General features: G+C 44.0%; 1 protein-coding gene across 2 annotated transcripts in view; it reads right to left on the reverse strand.

Moving 5' to 3' along the window:
• LOC126100286 (oxysterol-binding protein 1) overlaps nt 1-21,434 on the reverse strand; it is a 328,991-nt gene that overhangs the window by 55,150 nt on the left and 252,407 nt on the right. For both annotated transcript variants that reach the window (XM_049910887.1, XM_049910886.1), the window contains 2 exons: nt 13,930-14,091; nt 12,028-12,421 (listed from right to left, as the gene is read on the reverse strand). In XM_049910887.1, the coding sequence (XP_049766844.1) occupies nt 12,028-12,421; nt 13,930-14,091 (556 nt within the window). The remainder of the gene's footprint in view (nt 1-12,027; nt 12,422-13,929; nt 14,092-21,434) is intronic.

Consider the following 21,434-nt stretch of genomic DNA (forward strand, 5'->3'; position numbering starts at 1 on the left):
TGGTACTTGCATTGTTTAATTCATAAATTTCGGGCGTATTATAGTATTTGAGAGTTGTAGCATCGTGTTTTAGTACCTGAATAGTGTAAATTCGCGTAGTCGTCTGTCATCTGTTTTTGTTTTGAACGGCCAGTGTCGGTTGGTCACAGCCAGTGTGCTCCCTGCCGCCGTTGGATAAGCAGCTGCAGCAGCAAGTCGTATACTCCTAGCTCACTCATTTGTTACATAGTTTAATTCTTAATTTCTTTGCGTGTTTTTGGTACTTGCATTGTTTAATTCATAAATTTCGGGCGTATTATAGTATTTGAGAGTTGTAGCATCGCGTTTTAGTACCTGAATAGTGTAAAATCGCGTAGTCTCCTTCCGCCGCCGAGCAGTGTGTCAGCAGTGCACAAGTGGCAGCATTACTGCATTTACTAGGCAATCTTGTATTTTAATAACCGTTTCAAATTTGTGTAGTTTTGTTTGCGCTCTCTGTAGATTAGTTCAGACGTTCTTTGCACAACAGTTTTTAGCATGGATAGGGACTGCAACTGCTGTGTTCGGATGCAGGCTGAGTTGGCATCCCTTCGCTCCCAGCTTCAGGCAGTGTTGGCTTCGGTCACACAGCTTGAGGCTGTTGCCAATGGGCATCACTGTGGGGGTCCGGATGGGGGTTTGTCGGGGACGGCCAGCTCGTCCCACGCATCCCCCGATCGGTCTACGACTGTGGTTGCCCGGGATACTGCCCGCATTGAGGCTGATCCCTCACCTGTGGTAGAGTGGGAGGTCGTCTCAAGGTGTGGCAGGGGGCGAAAGACATTCCGGAGGGCTGAACGGAAGGCCTCTCCAGTTTGTCTGACGAACCGGTTTCAGGCTCTGTCTCAGGCTGATACTGATCTTCGGCCTGACATGGCTGCTTGTCCTGTTCCAGAGGTTGCCCCTCAGTCTGCAAGATCCGGGCAGTCGCAGAGGGTGGGCTTACTGGTAGTTGGGAGCTCCAACATCAGGCGCGTAATGGGGCCCCTTAGGGATATGGCAGCAAGGGAGGGGAAGAAAACCAAAGTGCACTCCGTGTGCATACCGGGGGGAGTCATTCCAGATGTGGAAAGGGTCCTTCCGGATGCCATGAAGGGTACAGGGCGCACCCATCTGCAGGTGGTCGCTCATGTCGGCACCAATGATGTGTGTCGCTATGGATCGGAGGAAATCCTTTCTGGCTTCCGGTGGCTATCTGATTTGGTGAAGACTGCCAGTCTCGCTAGCGGGATGAAAGCAGAGCTCACCATCTGCAGCATCGTCGACAGGACTGACTGCGGACCTTTGGTACAGAGCCAAGTGGAGGGTCTGAATCAGAGGCTGAGACAGTTCTGCGACCGAGTGGGCTGCAGATTCCTCGACTTGCGCCATAGGGTGGTGGGGTTTCGGGTTCCGCTGGATAGGTCAGGAGTCCACTACACGCAACAAGCGGCTACACGGGTAGCAGGGGTTGTGTGGCGTGGGCTGGGCGGTTTTTTAGGTTAGATGGCCTCGGGCAAGTGCAGAAAGGGCAACAGCCTCAACGGGTGAGGGGCAAAGTCAGGACATGCGGGGACCAAGCAGCAATCGGTATTGTAATTGTAAACTGTCGAAGCTGCGTTGGTAAAGTACCGGAACTTCAAGCGCTGATAGAAAGCACCGAAGCTGAAATCGTTATAGGTACAGAAAGCTGGCTGAAGCCAGAGATAAATTCTGCCGAAATTTTTACAAAGGCACAGACGGTGTTTAGAAAGGATAGATTGCATGCAACCGGTGGTGGAGTGTTCGTCGCTGTTAGTAGTAGTTTATCCTGTAGTGAAGTAGAAGTGGATAGTTCCTGTGAATTATTATGGGTGGAGGTTACACTCAACAACCGAGCTAGGTTAATAATTGGCTTCATTTACCGACCCCCCGACTCAGCAGCATTAATGGCAGAACAACTGAGAGAAAATTTGGAATACATTTCACATAAATTTTCTCAGCATGTTATGGTCTTAGGTGGAGATTTCAATTTACCAGATATAGACTGGGACACTCAGATGTTTAGGACGGGTGGTAGGGACAGAGCATCGAGTGACATTATACTGAGTGCACTATCCGAAAATTACCTCGAGCAATTAAACAGAGAACCGACTCGTGGAGATAACATCTTGGACCTACTGATAACAAACAGACCCGGACTTTTCGACTCTGTAAGTGCAGAACAGGGAATCAGTGATCATAAGGCCGTTGCAGCATCCCTGAATATGAAAGTTAATAGGAATATAAAAAAAGGGAGGAAGGTTTATCTGTTTAGCAAGAGTAATAGAAGGCAGATTTCAGACTACCTAACAGATCAAAACGAAAATTTCTGTTCCTACACTGACAATGTTGAGTGTTTATGGAAAAAGTTCAAGGCAATCGTAAAATGCGTTTTAGACAGGTACGTGCCGAGTAAAACTGTGAGGGACGGGAAAAACCCACCGTGGTACAACAACAAAGTTAGGAAATTACTGCGAAAGCAAAGAGAGCTTCACTCCAAATTTAAACGCAGCCAAAACCTCTCAGACAAACAGAAGCTAAACGATGTCATAGTTAGCGTAAGGAGGGCTATGCGTGAAGCGTTCAGTGAATTCGAAAGTAAAATACTAGGTACCGACTTGACAGAAAATCCTAGGAAGTTCTGGTCTTACGTTAAATCAGTAAGTGGCTCGAAACATCATGTCCAGACACTCCGGGATGATGATGGCATTGAAACAGAGGATGACAAGCGTAAAGCTGAAATACTAAACACCTTTTTCCAAAGCTGTTTCACAGAGGAAGACCGCACTGCAGTTCCTTCTCTAAATCCTCGCACCAACGAAAAAATGGCTGACATCGAAATAAGTGTCCAAGGAATAGAAAAGCAACTGGAATCACTCAACAGAGGAAAGTCCACTGGACCTGACGGGATACCAATTCGATTCTACACAGAGTACGCGAAAGAACTTGCCCCCCTTCTAACAGCCGTATACCGCAAATCTCTAGAGGAACAGAAGGTTCCAAATGATTGGAAAAGAGCACAGGTAGTCCCAGTCTTCAAGAAGGGTCGTCGAGCAGATGCGCAAAACTATGACCTATATCTCTGACGTCGATCTGTTGTAGAATTTTAGAACATGTTTTTTGCTCGAGTATCATGTCGTTTTTGGAAACTCAGAATCTACTATGTAGGAATCAACATGGATTCCGGAAACAGCGATCGTGTGAAACCCAACTCGCTTTATTTGTTCATGAGACCCAGAAAATATTAGATACAGGCTCCCAGGTAGATGCTATTTTTCTTGACTTCCGGAAGGCGTTCGATACAGTTCCGCACTGTCGCCTGATAAACAAAGTAAGAGCCTACGGAATATCAGACCAGCTGTGTGGCTGGATTGAAGAGTTTTTAGCAAACAGAACACAGCATGTTGTTATCAACGGAGAGACGTCTACAGGCATTAAAGTAACCTCTGGCGTGCCACAGGGGAGTGTTATGGGACCATTGCTTTTCACAATATATATAAATGACCTAGTAGATAGTGTCGGAAGTTCCATGCGGCTTTTCGCGGATGATGCAGTAGTATACAGAGAAGTTGCAGCATTAGAAAATTGTAGCGAAATGCAGGAAGATCTGCAGCGGATAGGCACTTGGTGCAGGGAGTGGCAACTGACCCTTAACACAGACAAATGTAATGTATTGTGAATACATAGAAAGAAGGATCCTTTATTGTATGATTATATGATAGCGGAAGAAACACTGGTAGCAGTTACTTCTGTAAAATATCTGGGAGTATGCGTGCGGAACGATTTGAAGTGGAATGATCATATAAAATTAATTGTTGGTAAGGCGGGTACAAGGTTGAGATTCATTGGGAGAGTCCTTAGAAAATGTAGTCCATCAACAAAGAAGGTGGCTTACAAAACACTCGTTCGACCTATACTTGAGTATTGCTCATCAGTGTGGGATCCGTACCAGATCGGGTTGACGGAGGAGATAGAGAAGATCCAAAGAAGAGCGGCGCGTTTCGTCACAGGGTTATTTGGTAACCGTGATAGCATTACGGAAATGTTTAACAAACTCAAGTGGCAGACTCTGCAAGAGAGGCGCTCAGCATCGCGGTGTAGCTTGCTCGCCAGGTTTCGAGAGGGTGCGTTTCTGGATGAGGTATCGAATATATTGCTTCCCCCTACTTATACCTCCCGAGGAGATCACGAATGTAAAATTAGAGAGATTAGAGCGCGCACAGAGGCTTTCAGACAGTCGTTCTTCCTGCGAACCATACGCGACTGGAACAGGAAAGGGAGATAATGAAAGTGGCACGTAAAGTGCCCTCCGCCACACACCGTTGGGTGGCTTGCGGAGTATAAATGTAGATGTAGATGTAGATGGTGCTCCCTCCATGACAGGTTTTCGCATTAATTTGTTGCACTAACCATACTAGCTCAGTTGCCTCCATTGTGATGGGCGCTGGTGGGGATACTAAAGGTTGGGAAGCAGATATGTGGAAAATTTTTTACTTATATATGTATCTTTTTGTCTTACTTCATCTTTTATGACAAAAAGAGGCTACTCGTGTGTTCATAGGAGATGATTCTCTTGCAGTATGAAGGGTGCATGCATTGAGGGGAGCTGGATGAATAATGTCATACAAGAGTGATCTATGCCAAACAAGAGCTACTATGTGACTTCTGAAATTTTCCCGGCGTATTTCTTCTTCTAATAATTTCCGGGTATGCAGCCGGTTCCCGTCGACATTCTGCCACGATATTTCGGCCCAGAGACGTCCGGCCATCATCAGGTGAGTACACAACTACTGAAGAGCCCAGGTGCAGTCGCGGTATTTATGCCGAATCTCGCGCATGTGAAATGTACTGGCATCCTACAGCGCATGCGTCAGGTGTTGACATGCGCAGCATAGCCGAGTTGTACGTGCTGCCCTCGGTGGTGGAAATAAAGGTTCATCTAGTCATTGAGTATCGAATGACACTGTCGATTCCGCTGTGATTGTATAATTTTAATAACAGGATTCCAATTTTTAACCAGCTGAAAGCCGTTGTCACGATTTATAAGATTATTGGCAAGACGTATTTCCACTGATTCCTTGATTACGGAATCCCAAAAACCGGAAACCGGGGATAAAATTTTTGTTACATTGTATTCCATTGAATGTCCCAAGGAAATACAGTGCTCTGCTACTGCCGATTTTGACGGTTGCCGCAGACGGGTGTATCTTTCATGTTCTATACATCGTTCATGGACAGTTCTTGTCGTCTGGCCAATATATGCAGCGCCACATTCACAGGGAATTTTGTAGACGCCTGCCTTCTTCAGTTGTAAATCGTCTTTAACGGATCCAACCAGGGCCCGGTTCTTTGGTGGTGGACGAAAGATAACCTTGATTTTATTTTTCTTCAGTAATCTGAAGAAGGCAGGCGTCTACAAAATTCCCTGTGAATGTGGCACTGCATATATTGGCCAGACGACAAGAACTGTCCATGAACGATGTATAGAACATGAAAGATACACCCGTCTGCGGCAACCGTCAAAATCGGCAGTAGCAGAGCACTGTATTTCCTTGGGACATTCAATGGAATACAATGTAACAAAAATTTTATCCCCGGTTTCCGGTTTTTGGGATTCCGTAATCAAGGAATCAGTGGAAATACGTCTTGCCAATAATCTTATAAATCGTGACAACGGCTTTCAGCTGGATAAAAATTGGAATCCTGTTATTAAAATTATACAATCACAGCGGAATCGACAGTGTCATTCGATACTCAATGACTAGATGAACCTTTATTTCCACCACCGAGGGCAGCACGTACAACTCGGCTATGCTGCGCATGTCAACACCTGACGCATGCGCTGTAGGATGCCAGTACATTTCACATGCGCGAGATTCGGCATAAATACCGCGACTGCACCTGGGCTCTTCAGTAGTTGTGTACTCACCTGATGATGGCCGGACGTCTCTGGGCCGAAATATCGTGGCAGAATGTCGACGGGATCCGGCTGCATACCCGGAAATTATTAGAAGAAGAAATACGCCGGGAAAATTTCAGAAGTCACATCAAATACCTTTACGGGGAGGAGATGGTTCAGGATATCCACGTATTGGATAAATTACGTGAGAAAAGAGCCAGGTTGCTGTGTTCACTAAATTTTTTACTGAAATGTAGAGACAATAACTTGATTCCAACTTTCGCCAGAGTTGTTCATTTTATCAATAGTGTGGCTGCCAACAATATAAAACGCAAGGCGAGTCTGGCTTTAGTAAGAGAACGAATCCGTTTTACGCGACGTGAGTTAGACGCTGTCGCCAGGAATTTATATTATTTACATCTGAAGATTTCAGCAAGATGTTCTTCCCTTAGTTGGGACTGGATTGACGGCGTATCCTGGGCCAAGGCAGACTGGGCTCACAGGGACAGTACGAACAGACAAAGTGCGAAGTTTAGCCAACTCGTAACACGAAAACCGCAAGAAGCTATCTCTGGACGATCCGTGGTGAACCTCACGGAGAAATCTTTTGACGATGCGACGATGTCAGTGCTTGCGAAAGGTTTAAACTTCGCTCCTACACCTGCCTCACTGCCTTTAACGGATTTCATCAGTTCCATTGAGGAAGCCATTAGACGTCTCCCTGTGGATTCTGCAGACGAAATTCGACGTGAATCTTGCCGAACGTTGTTGAAATGTGCGCCACAACGGAGTAACATCTCGCCAGCTGAAAGAGCTGCTCTCCGCAGCCTGAGAGAAGATACTAGCACAGTCGTACTGCCTGCGGATAAGGGTAACGCCACAGTTCTTCTGACAAGAGAAGCCTACAACGAGAAGATATATTGTCAGCTAAATGATTCTACGTACCGTAGAATTGAAAAAGACCCAACAAGCCGAATATCAAGGAAAACTACTACCCTTTTGAACGACTGTTCTCTACCTGAAGAAGTTATCAAGAGATTGAGACCACACAATGCAGTACCACCAAGACTCTACGGTCTTCCGAAGATACACAAGGATGGTGCCCCACTACGATTAATAGTGAGTAATATTGGTGCTGCGACCTATTCTACAGCAAAATATCTGGCCTCGTTACTAAAGCCGTATGTGGGTAAGTGTTGCCACCATATACGTAATTCCGAGGATTTTGTCAGTCGCTTGAAGGAAGTTAAGCTTAGCAGCTCGGATTTATTAGTCAGCTTTGATGTGGTCTCACTTTTTACCAAAGTGCCTTTAATGGAATCATTACATCTTATTGGTAACTTATTCAGTGCAGAAATGACGGCCTTGTTTGAACATATACTCTCCTCAACGTACTTTTTATTCAATGACGAATTCTTTGAACAAACAGACGGCGTCGCCATGGGGAGCCCTTTGTCGCCTGTGGTAGCTAATCTCTTTATGGAGGACTTTGAGGAGAAAGCACTTGAGTCTGCTGTTTTAAAGCCTACGGTCTTCTGGCGGTACGTAGATGATACTTTTGCTGTATGGCCTCATGGCAGACAGGAACTGGAGAAATTCCTTCATCACTTAAACTCATTACATGAGAACATCAAATTTACGATGGAGATTGAAAAAGAGGGCACTTTACCATTTCTAGACGTGCTAGTATGCCGTAAAAATGATGGGTCATTAGGACATTCTGTGTACAGGAAAGCGACTCACACAGATCTGTATCTCCAGGCGTCAAGCTGCCATCATCCAGCACAAACAGCCGGTGTTCTCAGTACCTTAATACATCGAGCGCATATAATATCGGATGATGAAAACCTCCACGCAGAATTAGAACACTTGGAGAAGGTTTTCAAAGAGAATGGCTACACTTCTCGCCAAATAAGGAAGGCCATGCGCAACTATCATAACAAGAAGCAACGCACTGAGGACGCAGATGATGACTTTAAATCAACTGCGTTCCTTCCATACGCCGGGAATGTGTCGTCGAAAATAGGCCGATTACTGAAGAAAAATAAAATCAAGGTTATCTTTCGTCCACCAGCAAAGAACCGGGCCCTGGTTGGATCCGTTAAAGACGATTTACAACTGAAGAAGGCAGGCGTCTACAAAATTCCCTGTGAATGTGGCGCTGCATATATTGGCCAGACGACAAGAACTGTCCATGAACAATGTATAGAACATGAAAGATACACCCGTCTGCGGCAACCGTCAAAATCGGCAGTAGCAGAGCACTGTATTTCCTTGGGACATTCAATGGAATACAATGTAACAAAAATTTTATCCCCGGTTTCCTGTTTTTGGGATTCCGTAATCAAGGAATCAGTGGAAATACGTCTTGCCAATAATCTTATAAATCGTGACAACGGCTTTCAGCTGGATAAAAATTGGAATCCTGTTATTAAAATTATACAATCACAGCGGAATCGACAGTGTCATTCGATACTCAATGACTAGATGAACCTTTATTTCCACCACCGAGGGCAGCACGTACAACTCGGCTATGCTGCGCATGTCAACACCTGACGCACGCGCTGTAGGATGCCAGTACATTTCACATGCGCGAGATTCGGCATAAATACCGCGACTGCACCTGGGCTCTTCAGTAGTTGTGTACTCACCTGATGATGGCCGGACGTCTCTGGGCCGAAATATCGTGGCAGAATGTCGACGGGATCCGGCTGCATACCCGGAAATTATTAGAAGAAGAAATACGCCGGGAAAATTTCAGAAGTCACATCAAATACCTTTACGGGGAGGAGATGGTTCAGGATATCCACGTATTGGATAAATTACGTGAGAAAAGAGCCAGGTTGCTGTGTTCACTAAATTTTTTACTGAAATGTAGAGACAATAACTTGATTCCAACTTTCGCCAGAGTTGTTCATTTTATCAATAGTGTGGCTGCCAACAATATAAAACGCAAGGCGAGTCTGGCTTTAGTAAGAGAACGAATCCGTTTTACGCGACGTGAGTTAGACGCTGTCGCCAGGAATTTATATTATTTACAGCTACTATAATGATCATCAGTTTTTAAGACACCAAATTTCATGGATCCTGTCTTTTGGGATGGTTTGTAACGCCGGAAATGCATATCATCCTATTTCCATCGATTGTACTATAATTTTTTCCTATTTTTGTTACCTGAATATATGACATTTCTGTGTCTTTACATATTGTAATTGTTTTACTATTTGTATATATATATATATTTATGCATTTATGTCGATGTATAATTGGTTTGTTTCGTAAATATTATTTGTATTTTTACGCTGGGTCTTGCCTAGGGAAAACTGCTATCGAACGATTACATCGATAGGTCGTGTGAAGAATCAAAGTGTGTAGGATCTTTGGTAGTGTTAACTCTGCCGCGTTGAGCGCGGGCTGAGCAGAGGGTGTCTGGCTGGGGTAGTGCAGTGGAGCAGGTGTGTTGTGTGACGCTCCCGCGAGTTGACGCGCTTTCGGGGTTTGGCAGCATGTAATTGCGCTCGACTCGCGATGATAGTTTCTGACATGGTGTAGCGGACGGGATGCATTAGCTGGCGCACATCAAGAGCCCGTTTCGCCTGGTGACCGTGTCGAGAAGAAGGCGTGCCAACATCCAGCTTCTGCGACAGCGATGGCCGACAATGAGTGACTGTCGCCACCTCCTCGATCGACGGCTTCAAACCTTCAATCAACCAACAAGGAAGACTGGAAGCACGTAAAGTTTTAGAACTGTATGGCAGACCTCAGCTTTTCAAACTTTTAAAATTGTTGCCTCGCAAAATTACAGCAACTTAGCATGAACCTTTGTTGCTCATTGTCCCAATTGCATTGCCAAGCAGGGTCCCTTCCTTTTCCGAAATGAACCTGAGTGTGGTTGAAATTCAAACGCCAGCATTAAGGTCATATTATAGCATTTCACTGCTTTAATTTCAAAGTTCAGTTAAGGTATTCATAGCTGGCTACAATATTCAGATTACACAAGCACAAATTAAGAGTGCGAGTTTTGTTACCGTATTTTAGCTTACCTGTGACTGCAGCTCAGCTTGGTACGTACTAAATTTTACTATTGTTCAGAATCATTTAATTCAAGTTCAAAGTTAAATCTCTTATTTCTAAACTGCGTAGATTCAAGTAGCTTTTGAAATGATTGTTGAGGTAGTCCAAGACTAACCGTGTTTTACTGAATTTCGATGTGCTTCAGAAAGAAAGCTCACTATTAACTTCAGTCACTAAATTAACTTTCGATTTTCCTGTTTTATTAATTCTTTTGCTAAATTAAGTCAGAGTGTAGCGAAATTTATTACTTCTGACAAACTTTCAGTTTTCACACTACACGTGTCAACCTTCAGTTGCCACACTTCTAGTGCTAATTATATGTGTAATAACCTTTCTTTTTCAGTTACTATAGTAATTGTCCTTAGGACTGGTGACCGTAATTTCCCCCAAATCTCAAATATCTAATTACCGCTAGTTAATTGTTAACGTAACGGCCGCACATTTACTTTCTTTATTAACTTTACCCCTTTTCAAAATTAATTTCCACCTGTTTCATTAGCATTTTTCCTTTCATTTAGATTTAACCCTTTCCTCCCTCTTTACCGACAGATTAACTTCGGTGATGATTGCTTTTCCCAAATTTCCATTAGGTACACGCGGTTTAATTTTTCACTGTCATTAAGGTCGATAAGTGAGGGGGAGGTTACAGGTTCATCAATGGTGAGGCTCTTTTTCTGGGCTTACTCCGGAACTATCAGCCTCAGTAAGGCTAAAACAAGTACTGCCCGCATAAAATTAAGGAAAGCCAGTGAAGCAGCCAAAACATTACCCAAGAGTAAGTGAATGGGATGTTTTGTTACATAAGTGGTCCATTATGAAAGGGATCATAGCCAGAGTCCTTTCCTCACCCTCTTCTCCTCAGTCTTGTCTGCAGAGAGATGCATATGCCCATGTTATTTCCAACATAACTCAACTGACTGACAGCTATACATTCCTGGTAGAACTGCCATTTCTCCTCACAAATTTCAGGGCTCAGTAGATGCCCATTACATCAACTGTTAAAGAGACTGGTGGTTGTTTATATAGAAGAGCAATTTTGTACAGCAAAACACTATTATTACAAGTATAACATAAAACAGGTGTAATGAACAAAATTGATAACTATAATCTGATAAGGGTAATTAATTAAGGTTGAAAACAGGAAAGAGAAAAGCACTGAAGATTGAGAGCAGGCTTCGAACAGGGGAAACGATACCTGTGACCAACACACTGAAGGAAAGTAATATACAGAAATTCAAAATATATTACTATCACAAAGCAAATAATCCCCACAACCAACCCCTGAAGATCACACAATAATAATAATAATAATAATAATAATAATAGCAGCCACTGCTGTGATGAATAATTAGAATTTCACCTTGGATCAAGAGTATAATTTATCTGTTTAGTAGGACTGAGAGAAAGGTAAATCTTAAAACACCAGAAAAAATTAATTTAGTACTAAGCAAATACTACTTTTTCTGTGTTTTAGTAGCATGACATCAATCCTAGAGATGCCTGAGGATAGCTGCAGAAACTGTATGTTGAAAGTATAAAACAACTTCAAAGCCACACTCAAAGACAGAAAAGCAGTCAGCAACTGTTTAATGCAGAACATGGATGGTGACACATGTGTAACAAAGAAACACCATGTCATATAAATACAGATTAAGACAATGTAAAAGTCCTTGCTGCTATTCAACTATTTGGTTAGAGCTGTAGGGTATCAATGAAAGAGAATAACTGGAACTTAAATTTTGGTTGTTGCTGAAGAGAGAATCACTAGTGAATGAGGACTACTATAAAAGCCTTCTATCTTATTAATCATTTGTGTTACGGACACTTTACGAGGGGTTCAAGAACCAAAACATGCCCCATTGCAATTACATGATGAACATTAAACAATAAAAAGAATTTGACTAAAACATAATTAACTTCATTTCAACTCTGATTAAAATAAGAAACTCCATATGATTCCTAAACCTAAGTTTTTTTACACTGGTTCACAACAAAAATTCAATTACTTTATTGCTTAGTGTATATGTGTTGAGTACCTGAACCCTCAAACTCTAGGTGTGCAGTTCCCAGAGGAATGATCTGCAGATATTTTCCTCGGAATTTTGAAGCTATTGTGAACTCCTGCCAGCATCTCCATTTGCGACCTTCACAAAACTGTGCAACCATCGGTGGGTGGTGAGAAACCTGCTCCGATACAGCACGCCATCCCAAATCCTCTGTTCGATCACATTCAAAAGTCTCTCCTAGAAGAGGATTGAATGGCTTTCCTGTGCGTACACTTGTTGTGGCATAACTGGAAACTGTAAATGCTGCAACATATGCCAGTTGCTCACAACCATCTGCACACTCTGCGGCCTTATCCAGTATCTCGGCATATTCATAATCTTCTGTCAGCCTTTGCAGCATTGAAAGTGGCTCTGAGAAGTTAACCTGCCAAAGACAATTTATATATTATGAGAGCACCAGTGAATAAAAAAACACAAGAATGACTAGCACAATTTTTGACAATTTATACATTGGAGTAACTTATCTGTCAAATAAATAAATAACTCAGCATACCATGGCATCACTTTTACTTCATCCAATGTAGAAGGAACACACATTTCTCTCAAATGAGTGAGCAACACTGATTGCTCCTGTGCTGTGATATGATTTTATCTGAACTAACAGTTTAAAGAAGATTTATCAGGAAACTGATACTATTCACTATACATCACATTCCTTGTTCTATTATCTCTCTCACTAGTACACAACACAAGTCCCAACAACAGGACTACTGAGCCTCCACAAGTTCCCGATGTGCTAATTAATTTCTCTGACATCAACCAAACTCTTATTCTGCTCTCTTTGAGCATGTGTGGTTCTCTTCTCTGCATGCACCTGTTGTTCTCACTCCAATTCTGAAGACAACCAGAGCAAGCATGGAACACTATACCATTACCATTTTTCATTCACCCTGCAGATTCAGTTAAACACTAAGACGCTTAAATTCTTCACAATAATTTTTCCGAAACTAAGCACCATGTTCACCACATGATATTAAAGCTATATTATGTGAATGTCCCTTCATCTATTATTCTCTTGCAATATGCCAGGTCAACATATTTCTTGTTGATGCAAGTCACACCCATGAAATGCCTTTTTTCCTTTTCTCGTTGCTTTCATATATGGACTGAGGAATGGCAGCCATCTAACAAGCAAGCATCTACATTCCATTAGGTCACCCATTATATCATAGAAATCCATCACCAATATGCCCCTCTATAAATTAGAATAGAAGCATATAAATAATCTGGCACTGTAACTTTTATTATATAATAATGCTTACAGAAGGACCTCAACATACATGATGTATCTGTTATCTGCCCCATCTCCATTCCTCTGGTTCATACTTAACTGCTTCCCAGTATTACTCCAATTTACTGATGTGGGATACAATTAAACTGTAGCATTAGCTCTTGGGCAGAAAAACGATAGTAACTCTTTATCTTTTCACAGTCCTCATTTATTCTTGTTCCCATCCCTGAGACACCTCTTTTACCACTCCCCTCATCAGGCAATTGTGGCCTCTAGTCCTGCATAGACGTTGGAAACGAAACCACTCATCTAAAACTTCAAGGTTCAGTGTTCATACTAAATATCCACTTTATCAGCAAATTATTACTAAGTAGAGTACTTCCACAGATTTATAATCATATTCACCATTTGAACTTAATATACAGGGAAGATACTACACACAATCCAATGGGAAACTAAGTAGAAATATATTTCCTTGTACTTTACTGAAAGAGACATTGCAACATGAATCTGTTTACACAACAATGCCTTTGTGGTCTTTGACAGTTTTAACATATTCATATTTCCATACTTTTTGGAATTTTAACACAGTACTATGATGAAATAACTTCTGTATATATTAATTTATGGTATGTACACACCGGCAGGGGAATCTTTGTCAGCTCCTTGCCAATACAATTCTTCATTATACTCCACAGGTTCAGTGGATAATTAGGTTTATCTGGAACACGTGTCCTCCTCTGTCTTCTCTTGCCTGTGGTGGGTAATGTCCCAAGACCAATCTGGTGACTGCTCACATGTCCCTGGAAGGGAAGAGAAAAGTCAATCTTCTTTTTCCAGTAAAATTGCACCAGCTTAAAAAACATGCATATGATCATGAAATGACTCCTTATGCTTTAAAAGAGTATTTTTGTGTAGCACATGCACACACACAACAATGAACAGTCCTTGTTTCCTTTGCCAGTTTTTTCACAGAGTTGAGGTTATAAGGGAATTATGTTATTTCTAAACGGAGTATTACACGACAATCCGCCGCGAACGGTACTGGTCTAGTGTGACAGCCACCTAGCGGTAGCATGGGTGAAACTATAAGGTGTACAACTTTGCTTCCGCCATTTGCCGATAGGTGGCGACAACGGTAAGTAGCGGTCGAAAGAAACAGATCGCAGATATCAGGCAGTTAGCTTGGACCTCTGTCAACAATACCTCATTCAAACATTAGTTGACTTGTGTCTGCATCATAAAATTGTTTTTCATTGAAAATGTCAGTTTACGAGCCTAATTCTAGTCATTTGCGGGAAGTGTTACTGTTTTGTTTCAATATGAAGAAAACAGCGACTGAGTCTCATCAAATGATAAGGATGCTATTAATGAACGAATGTGTCGCAAGTGGTTTCAACGCTTCAAGAACGGTGATTTTAACGCCGTAGATCAGCATAGTGGTGGAAGAGAGAATGTTTTCAAAGATGCAGAATTAGAGGCATTGCTGAGTGAAGACTCACATCAAACTCAAGAAGAATTGGCACGATTAGTGGGAGTGACACAGCAAGCCATTTCAAAACATCTCAAGGCTATGGGCACGATTCAGAAAGAAGGAACTTGGGTCCTGTGTGAGCTGAAACCAAGATACATTGAATGGCATTTGTGTGTTTGTGAACAGTTGGTTCACAGGCAAAAATGGAAGGGATTTCTGCAACGCATTGTGACTGGGGACAAAAACTGGGTTCATTATGATAACCCTAAATGCAAAAAATCATGGGGATAACCAGTCCATGCTTCCATGTTGACGGCCAAACCGAATACTCACGGCTCCAAGATCGTGCTCTGCATTTGTTGGGACCAGCTCGGCATCATGTACTATGAGGTGTTAAAACGAAGTGAAACAATCACAGGTGCTCATTATCGAACACAATTAATGTGTTTGCACAGAGCATTAAAAGACAAATGGACGCAATACAGCTATAGGCACAATAAAGTGATTTTGCAGCACAATGCTCAACCCCACGTTGCAAAAAGAGGTCAAAATGTACTTGGAAATGTTAAAATGTGAAGTCCTACCCAACCCGCTATATTTTCCAGACACTGCTCCCTCTATCACCTGTTTCGATCAATGGCGCATGGCCTGGCTGACAACACTTCCAATCTCATGAAGAAGTCACAAACTGGATTGATTCGTGGATCACTTCAAAAGATGAACAATGTCTTTGACGCAGGATTCGTACACTGGTCGAAAGATGGGAGAATATAGTGGCCAGGGATGAAAAATACATTGAATGTTACATGCGTAACCAATTTGTTTCATTAAAGCCTCAAACGTTGGGGAAAAAATAGTGGAAGCAAAGTTGTACATCTTGTAGGAAAATTAGCAGACACATTATCCATGTGCCAGAATACAGAGTAGTTCTAAACTGCCATCAATCTGCTCATGGGCACTAGGCAGCGACAACTTGCGCATGCACAGGAGGAGCTACCACAGTTCTTTCTGTTTGTTATTTGCTTACTGTTAGGTGGCTAGTGGCTTATTTCTGATTCCCGTGTTTGAGATTTTTTGCATTTTTTTCCAGTAAGTAGCTTTTAATAAATGCATATTCCCCTTTCCCCAGTCAGCAATCATTTCTTTCTCAGTAATATGCATATGTATATAATGTTACACCATGATTTTCAATTTGTATCGTAATGCCTTAGTGTACGGAAGTTCATGTTTGATTCGACTGCATCGCTTGCTTTATTTCAGCATGCCAGAAAAGAGAAACTGGCAGTGATAACGAGAAAATCTGTGCAGTTTGGCCCAATAAGACAGACGAGGACTGCAAAATTCTGAGTGGGGGGAGGGAAGGGGGGGGGGGGGGGGCGTACGCGCACGCTGGTACTTTAAAATGTTGCAAATTCGAGTGCATACATCCACAACAACTTCTGAAATGGTGGGCTGTGTCATTCCGAGGCTGAGATCCAGACTCATGAAAGATTCCCCATTTGCCAGCAAACGTAATGTTACAGGCAGCCTGGCTCATCTCAGGGCATTTACCAGCATTTTATTCGTGATCCAGGTTGGTATGATCACAAAACATATAAACATATGATTTAATTCTTACTTTTGAGAATGTGAGACAGCCTCCATGACTGTGTCACACTTGCTAATTCCATCTTCTATCACAGACAGCAGCTTCTCAAAACAGGCCATGTCCATTCTCAAAAAGTTCCGAAATTCTTGCAGATCTTTGGGCCTCAGTTCTTTCATAAGCAGTGAATATAATCCACTGCCTTCATCCCTTTTTTCAGAAAGAGTTGAACTCAACAATATCTGTCATTTTGTTTCCATCATCATTCTGCCCTAATCAGAAGGTTTACTCTAACTGCCATGGCAACAGCTTTTTTGAAAGAAAGAAAGAAAGAAAGAAAGAAAGAAAGAAAGAAAAGAAGAAAAGAAAAGAAAAAGAAGAAGAAAAGAGGGGCCCCCCATATGCAAAACGTTGTATAAATGTAAATTTAAACACACATATCTGTATAACCAAGTGTCTTAATATAAAACTAACTGTGGAGTCCGTAATTCAGGCCAATAGTAAACTACATAAGAGAATAATAATTACTTAATAAATAATGATAAAAAACAATCTCTTATTAAATAGGAACCTTCAAGCTCACACAAAAAATTCGAACAAATGACGTTCCAATTTTTTTTTTGTGACTTAGGAAACAGTAACAAACCGAAAACAGAAACCAGCAGCAATGGGAACGAAAGTCATAAAATTGGAGAAACTAAAAGCAGAAGGAAGGCTTAAAAATCCACTACAGAAAGGGGTTGGTTGTCCCAAAAAAATCTTCAAATGACTGACGTCATTTCACTGGCACTAATGAACTCTAGAACGCAATCGGCCGAGCGCGTGTCATCTGCTAAAATTGACGATATATCAGGCGAAAGCTGTAGACGGGCGCGTAACGGATTAAAATAGGGGCACTCAATTAAAAGGTGTCTTACCGTTCACAGCTGAGAGCAGTGGGGACAGAGTGGGGGAGGATCGCCGCTTAAAAGATGTCGATGGCTAAAAAGACAGTGCCCTATCCGGAGTCTAGTTAAAATTACCTCCTCCCGACGACGCGTTCGGGAGGAAGAGGTCCAAGCACAAGGAAGAGTTTTCACGTCCCACAATTTATTTTGGGGAAGTGTCGACCAATGTGCGTGCCATAAATGAACAACACGACAACATAAAACACTCCGTAGATCGGCGAAGGGAATCGATTGAATAGCTGACCGAAGAAGAGAGACTGCAGCCTTGGCTGCAATATCGGCCGCCTCATTTCCGCAGATACCAACGTGTCCCGGGAGCCAGAGGAATGCCACCGAGACACCCCACAGGTGGAGCAAGCGCAGACAGTCCTGAATCCGGTGGACCAGAGGGTGCACAGGGTAAAGAGCTTGGAGACTGAGGAGAGAGCTGAGAAGAATCAGAGCAGATAACATACTGTATCCGCCGATGGCGGCGGATGTAGTGGACAGCCTGGAGAACAGCGTAAAGCTCCGCAGTATAAACCGAACACTGGTCGGGAAGCCGAAAGTGATTTGGGGTGTCGCCAACAATATAGGCACTCCCTACACCTAACGATGTTTTCGAGCCGTCGGTGTAAATAAATGTGGCATCCGTCATTTGTGCACATAGAGCAGCAAATGCCCGACAATAAACAAGTGAAGGGGTACCATCCTTGGGAAATCGACAAAGGTCTCAGAGCAGGCAGATATGGGGACGGAGCCAAGGCGGTGCTGTACCCCAAGTTGTCAAGAAGGTTTTAGGAAAGCAGAAGGAAAGAGAATGGAGCAGTTGACGGAAGCGGACTCCCGGTGGTAGTAGGGAGGAGGGGCGGCCTGCATACCCTACATCAAAGGAGGCGTCGAAAAAAATGTCATGGGCTGTATTAGCAGGCATGGAAGACAGATGGCTTGCATAACGACTCAGAAGGACTGCTCGCCGATTGGACAGCGGAGGTTCAGCAGTCTCAGCATAAAGGCTTTCCACAGGGCTGGTATAAAAAGCTCCAGACACTAAACGTAATCCACGGTGGTGGATAGAGTCGAGACGCCGAAGAATAGATGGCCGCGCAGACGAGTAGACTTTGCTTCCATAGTCCAATTTCGAGCGCACTAAGGCACGATAGAGGCAGAGAAGGACCACTTGGTCCGCTCCCCAAGAGGTACCATTCATGACACGGAGGGTGTTGAGGGATCGCAGACAGCGAGCCGAAAGATAGGATACGTGGGAGGACCAGCACAGTTTTCTGTCAAACATAAGACCCAAGAATTTAGCGACGTCTGAAAAAAGAAAGTTGACAGGACCTAGATGTAAGGAGGGCGGAAGAAACTCCTTACGTCGCCAAAAATTGACAAAAACGGTCTTACTGGGTGAGAAACGGAAGCCGGTTTCGATGCTCCACGAGTGGAGGCGATCGAGACATCCTTGAAGACGTCGTTCAAGAAGGCTGGTCCGTTGAGAGCTGTAGTAGATCGCAAAATCGTCCACAAAGAGGGAGCCTGAGACATCAGGAAGGAGACAATCCATAATTGGATTGATGGCAATGGCAAACAGTACAACACTCAGCACGGAGCCCTGGGGTACCCCGTTTTCTTGGGAGAAAGTACAGGAGAGAGTAGTGTTCACCCGCACCCTAAATGTGCGCTCTGCATAAATTCGTGAAGAAAAAGGGGCAGCCGACCTCGAAAGCCCCAAGAGAACAGTGTGCGGAGGATACCTGTCCTCCAACAGGTATCATATGCTCTCACCAGATCAAAAAATATTGCTACTGTTTGGCGTTTCCGGAGAAAATTATTCATGATATAAGTGGAGAGAGCAACAAGATGGTCAACTGCAGAACAATGCTTTCGGAATCCGCATTGGGCAGGTGTTAAAAGACTGCGGGATTCCAGCCACCAAGCTAAACGGTAATTCACCATACGCTCCAAAACCTTACAGACACTACTCGTGAGAGAAATGGGGCGATAGCTAGAGGGGAGATGTTTGTCCTTTCCAGGAACGACGATAGCTTCCTGCCATCGTCTGGGAAAAGTACTGTCGGTCCAAATTCGATTATAAAGGCAAAGGAGGTAACGCAGACTATGGGTTGATAATTGCAGCAACATTTGGACGTGGATACCATCCGGTCCTGGGGCGGAGGAGCGAGAAGAAGAGAGTGCATGTTGGAGTTCCCGCATAGAGAAAACAGTATTGTAGCTTTCGCGATTTTGAGAGGAGAAAGCAAGAGGTCGCACTTCCGCTGCACGTTTCTTCATGAGAAACGCTGGCGGGTAATTCGAAGAGCTCGAAATCTCAGCAAAGTGCTGACCCAATGAGTTAGAAATTGCGACGGGGTCGACTAATGTATCATGCACGACAGTGAGCCCAGAGACCGGGGAGAAACTAGGCGCGCCTGAGAACCGTTGAAGCCGACTCCAAACTTCCGAGGAGGGAGTGAAGGTGTAAAATGAGCTAATAAAGAATTTCCAGCTTGCCTTCTTGCTATTGCGGATGAACGACGGCATCGCGCTCGGAACTGCTTATAGCGGATACAGTTGGCCAAAGTAGGATGGTGGCGGAAAATGCGGAGAGCACGTCGCCGCTCACGTATTGCGTCACGGCATGCCTCGTTCCACCAAGGAATTGGGGGGCGCCGGGGCAATTCGGAGGTGCGTGGTATTGAACGTTCCGCAGCTGTAAGAATAACGTCTGTAATATGAGTGACCTCATCGTCGACGCTGGTAAAGTGACGGTCATCGAATGTCGCTAGAGATGAAAAAAGTGTCCAGTCGGCCTGGGCAAACTTCCAGCGTCTCAGGCGCATATATGGCAGTTGAGACTGCAGTCTAAGGACACATGGAAAGTGGTCACTCGAGTGTGTATCATCAAGGGCGAACCATTCGAAGTGCCCAGCTAACGGAACAGTACCGACCGCAAGGTCCAAATGAGATAAATTTGTCGTGGAGGCAGACAAAAATGTAGGGACCCCAGTGTTGAGGCAAACTAGATCCGCTTGGTGGAAGACGTCTAGCAAGAGTGAGCCACGTGGACAAGGATGTGGAGATCCCCAAAGCGGGTGGTGGGCATTGAAGTCCCCAACCAGCAAATAGGGGGGGGTGTAAGCTGACCAAGAAGATGAAGGAGATCAGCTCATGCCATTGGTGTGGACGATGGAATGTATACAGTACAAAGAGAGAACGTGTATCCAGAAAGGGAAAGACGGACGGCGACAGCTTGGAAGGAAGTGTTTAAGTGGATTGGGTGATAATGGAGAGTATCATGGAGAAGAATCATGAGTCCTCCATGGGCTGGAGTGCCTTCAACAGAGGGGAGATCATATCGGACGGACTGAAAATGAGGGAGAACAAAGCGGTCATGGGGACGTAGCTTTGTTTCCTGAAGACAGAAGATGACCGGCGAGTAGGATCGTAAGAGGATCGACAATTCATCCCAATTGGCTCGAATGCCGCGGATATTCCAGTGGATAATGGACATAGGGTGAACAGAAAATGGAGGAATGTGACGAAGGTTGCTGTCAACTCAACGACTGCTCAGAGCTTGCGACCGACAGCATGGAATGGCATTCAGCCGAAGGCAGAAGATCCTGATCCATAGGTTGTTCAGGAGCAGCTCCCGCCACCAGCGATCGGCCGGTTGATCGGCCGCCAGCAGTGCGCCTCGGCGACACAGAAGACGGCCAAGGGCTATTTCCGCCAGGTGGTGCTGTAGATGGGACACGCCTTGGCGGAGAAGGAGATGAACTGGGTTTCTTTGTAGCCTTCTTGGAAGTATGATGTTTAGATGAAGGAGGAACTGATGGTTGTGAAGTTGGGGTACGTAAAAAATCTTCACGAGTATGCTCTATTTTGAAGTCTTGGTGTCTGACTTTTGGGCTGGAGATTTAGCAGAACCCGACGAAGGGTGAGCCAGAGAGTGGGCAGGCGAAAGTGGTGAGGTTGAACGGGCGATCTTTGCGCTGGCCGATCTGACGACCGTGGCACTAAAGGTGAGGTTGCAAGTCTGCGTGGCCGCCTCCTTTGTTGGCCGAGGAGAAGCAAGGACAGTGCTGTATTTTCCTGTCTGAGGCACAGTGGGCTGTCGATTGGCAAATAATTTTCGAGCAGCAAAGGTCGAAACCTTTTCCT

This window comes from Schistocerca cancellata, chromosome 9 (genome assembly GCF_023864275.1).
Source record: "Schistocerca cancellata isolate TAMUIC-IGC-003103 chromosome 9, iqSchCanc2.1, whole genome shotgun sequence".
Lineage (NCBI taxonomy): Eukaryota > Metazoa > Arthropoda > Insecta > Orthoptera > Acrididae > Schistocerca > Schistocerca cancellata.